This window comes from Octopus bimaculoides, chromosome 11, assembly GCF_001194135.2.
Source record: "Octopus bimaculoides isolate UCB-OBI-ISO-001 chromosome 11, ASM119413v2, whole genome shotgun sequence".
NCBI lineage: Eukaryota > Metazoa > Mollusca > Cephalopoda > Octopoda > Octopodidae > Octopus > Octopus bimaculoides.
In genome coordinates, this window is record NC_068991.1 from 7,283,078 (window position 1) to 7,287,469 (window position 4,392).

The 4,392-nt window shown below is 37.4% G+C and overlaps 1 protein-coding gene across 1 annotated transcript in view; it reads right to left on the bottom strand.

Moving 5' to 3' along the window:
• Positions 1-4,392, bottom strand: part of LOC106877170 (breast cancer metastasis-suppressor 1-like protein) — an 11,671-nt gene that overhangs the window by 4,070 nt on the left and 3,209 nt on the right. The window contains exons 2-3 of the mRNA XM_014925997.2: positions 1,262-1,352; positions 850-977 (exon numbers count right to left, since the gene is read on the bottom strand). Coding sequence (XP_014781483.1) covers positions 850-977; positions 1,262-1,352 — 219 coding nt within the window. The remainder of the gene's footprint in view (positions 1-849; positions 978-1,261; positions 1,353-4,392) is intronic.

Below are 4,392 nucleotides of genomic sequence, written 5' to 3' on the forward strand. Positions count from 1 at the left end.
CCCCAAGTGCTCAGCTTGTGCTTTATTTCATCAACCCTGGAAGGATGAAAGGCAACGTCGACCGTGGCAGCATTTGAACTCAATGTAAAGCCAGAAGAAATACCACTAAGCATTTTGTCGGGTATGCTAACGATTCTGCTAGTTCACTGCCTAAAAACTGTGATGTGATTGGAATAGAGGAAAGCTTACTTTAGAAAAGCTAAGATCAAATTCATTGTATGTAAAGGAGATGCAGGTAACAAGGAAGAATAACAAGAACTTTAGAATTAGTTGCCAAGTTTATTGTGAAGTTCTTTGGAGGGTAGAAATAGTGTTAATTCTTTACTGCTATATTCTCTCTTTTTTTTACTCTTTTACTTGTTTCAGTCATTTGACTGCGGCCGTGCTGGAGTACCACCTTTTAGTCGAGCCAATCGACCCCAGGACTTATTCTTTGGAAGCCTAGTACTTATCATATTGGTCTCTTTTGCCGAACCGCTAAGTTACAGACATACAAACACACCACCATCGGTTGTCAAGCGATGTTGGGGGGACAAACACAGACATACAAACACACACACACATATATATATATATATATATATATAGAACGGGCTTCCGTCTACCAAATCCATTCACAAGGCTTTGGTCGGCCCGAGGCTATAGTAGAAGACACTTGCCCAAGGTGTCACGGAGTGGAAATGAACCCAGAACCATGTGGTTGGTAAGCAAGCTACTTACCACACAGCCACTCCTACGCCTATGATGATTTTTAACGGTGAATTTAAAGATGCTACTATCATGGGAGAAAATTACAAAGAAATTAAAAGTAACCAAGACGACTCAAAGGAAAAAAAAAGAGCCCTGCACCTGCTACTTGTATTCGTATTGTCATATTTTCCTCCAGCTGAGCTAATGGACGCCAATAATCCTGTGCTTTACCAGCACGAATTTCTTCTAGTTTTTCATCAACTTGTTTTACCCTTTCCTCATATAACCTGAAATTAGAAAGACAGCTACGTTATGAATTACCACCTGAAAGAAGGATAAACATTTTACCTGTAATTAAAAGTTAAATACATTAAAGGAGCAAGAATCAAAACTGTTTTCATTCATTGTTTGAAGCATTATGATGTAATTAACATTAAAATAAAAAGTCTTTATTCTTGGTCAAAAAGAAACAAAAACCTGAAAACATTTTTTGAAAGTCACAGTCCAATGATTGAGATTTGTAATGTTTACAACTGAACGTGAACAGCTACTATGAGAAATGAAGACTTACCGTTCTTTTAAAGCGGAAAACTGATGTTCTAATGTTGCCATGTCTTCAAGACATTCAGCACGCCGTCTTTCTGATTCTTCTTCATCGATTTCTATTGAAGAAAGCAAAGTGTGAAGTTAAACAAGGGAAATTACAAGTTAAGTCAGATCACAAAATAAGTGTTAGTGACTCCTAATTTCTTAGAAATCACACCCCACCATCTTGAAAAAGGAAAGGACACATTAGGTAATGTAATCCTAAATACCCAATGGTGGATTTTAAAGATGTAGGATAGAACACTTTAGATCACAGGTCTGCTTAATCAGAGTAAATCTGGTGCCAACAACATAACCAGTTAAAAAGATGATGATACAATTAAAAGCTTAAAAATAGACAAGCTCAACAATAAAAGAAATGGGGTGGAATTTGGAAAAAATAGGGGACAGTCTAGGCTGGTAACAGTCTCGAGGAGAGTTTGTGAAAGAGTTCAATAAGTTAAATTGCAATAAGGAAGTGAGAGATTAAATTATATTGTTACTTTGGTTGCAAGTACATAAGTGTCTAACCTACAAATGAAATGACTGTGTCACTTTCTCTCAGGCAAACTGCAGGTGTCTGAAATGCTGTATCCATTTTCCATCACAACTAAAGTAATACCTGTATTTAAACAGTCTTGTTTCTTTCCAGTTCATACAACAAAATATTCATGGTGATATGCTTCTAAGACTATAAGAAGCTGAACTGTTCTTAGAAAATACATCTATCTTAGTTTATAACAGTGGTCTGGTTAAAAGAAACGAATATATAAAAAAGTAGTAATAAATTAATCATCTTCATGCTCTTTGTATATGAAAGGAATTGTAGATTCATGGACACCAAACTCACAGCAGCAAAGCTTTTACAGTTACATGTTTTCTTGATCATCTTTACCTTTCCTTATAGAGAGTACCCTTGCCTGCATTGTTTGTTAGGATCAGGCACCTTCCTATTTTTTCTCTAAATTAGTCCTATTTTGATGGGTATGTGTATGTAAGTTCATATTAAAGATACAACTTGCAGTATGGTCATGTAAACACAAGCAATAATCTGTAGCTGAGCATTGTGGATGGCTGCTGGGGCACATTTTTGCAGTATAAACAGAATTTTTGATTGAGTAGGTCTAACTGGAATTTGAACTTGTGCATAGAAAATCAGGACAAATATCACAAGACTTTCTATCAGGTTCTGCGAAAATATGTCAGGCCATGGAGAAATATTACTTTACTTGGAAACAGTTGAGAGTTGAGAACAGGAAGGGGAATCCAACCATAGAATATCTACCACAATAAACTCTGTCAACTCATGCAAGTATAGAAAAGTGGATGTTAAAACAATGATGATAATGAAATACACACAAGGTTTCTACAAAGCTTCTGTCATCAATTCTTTTCACAAAGCATTTCTGCCTTTGCTAAGCATTATCAGCCCAAGATTATGGTAGAGGACATTTGCCCAAAGTGCTGCAGAATGGGACAGAAGATAAGACTGTGCAGTAAACAAAGCGAACCTTATATTCACATAGACACACGCACATCTGTAAGGCTGTGGTAGGTGGCATTTGGTCATGGTGTGGGGCAAAATGATATAAAGAGATCGATTGCTTATTCTTCTTTTGAATATATATAAACACAGTTGTGGAATAAATTTCACCATTCAAGATTACTGACATTTTATTTAGTTTCATCCATTGCTTAGAATGGTGGCCTAAACACTTGTTTGCTGAAGCTATTATGAAACAAATCTGTCACTAAATGGTTTATGACAGTATTGCTTACTGTCCCATTCTTTCAATTTATTTAGACAATATGATAAATATATTTCCTGCACCATCTTGTATTGACCATCTGTTCACATTCACATGTATAAAAATACCAGTAAAATGTGCTTCTGCCATAGTAACATTTCCATGCCTGTTTTTCTTCTTGGTGTCAATGAGGGCAAGTACACCATTATCATTACATACACACTTTCACCAACACGGTCTTGATTTATGTTAACACACAACTTTGAAATCCAGAAGACCATACCATCTGACTATCAGTTTCTCTCCTTACTAAATATATCTGGTGCCTGACTTCTCTTCTAGTTACTTGATCTCATCCAGTTCCCCCACACCTATCCACCTATCTCATTTCAATCTTTTCAAGCCCACCTATTAGTGGGCAGTTTATATAAACAAATCTAGTATACCTGCTTATATATACACAGCAAATCCGGTGCATGTGACAGGACACTACACAATTTCTGTCTACCAATTCATTCACCAGGCACTTAAACACACCAAAACAGGTTGGGGCAAAAACAGACACACACACAGCTATATATATATATATATGTGTATATACAACAGGCTTCTTCCAGTTTCCCTCGACCAAATTCAATCACAAGGCTTTGGTCAGTCCAAGGCTATAGTAGAAGACACTTGCCCAAGGTGCCACGAAATGGGACTGAACCAGGAACGATGTGGTTGGGAAACAAACTTCTTACCACACGGCCACACCTGGCCAGTTATGGATTTGAACATGGAACTGAGAAGAACAAGATTAATGTCTTAATGCAACATATTTTGCTTAATGTTTTATTGCCTGGCTATTAATAACGTCTATGACTATATGACTAGAGACAAGGCTAATTCTTTTGTAGATTCAACTATTTCTTTAATTTACAACGGTACCAGTTTTATCAGCACTTGAGAAATATGAATAAAATCAAGACATTCCCAGTATAATTTGAACCTAGAATGAACAGGGATTCAAACTAAATCCTTTGATAAGTCATGTACCAACAAGGGAGCCTTTACTGAGTTATTGAGATTGCTAGAAATAGCAGCAAAAGTTTCCTTTAAATTACCCCTGTAAGAGTGACACATTAGATAATGCAGTCCTAGATATGTAATGCCACTAATCGTAGTCCTGTTCAGTCAGGGCTGACCTGGAGCTGAACAACAATGATGATTATTATTGAGCGAGATCGTTGCTGGTGCCCCTGGATTGGCTCATGTGCGGGCGACACATGAAATCTTCCGAGCGGGACCGTTGCCGGTGCCCCTGGGCTGGCTCTTGTGTGGGTGACACATGAGGGTTTTCGAGCGAGATCGTTGCCAGTGCCACATG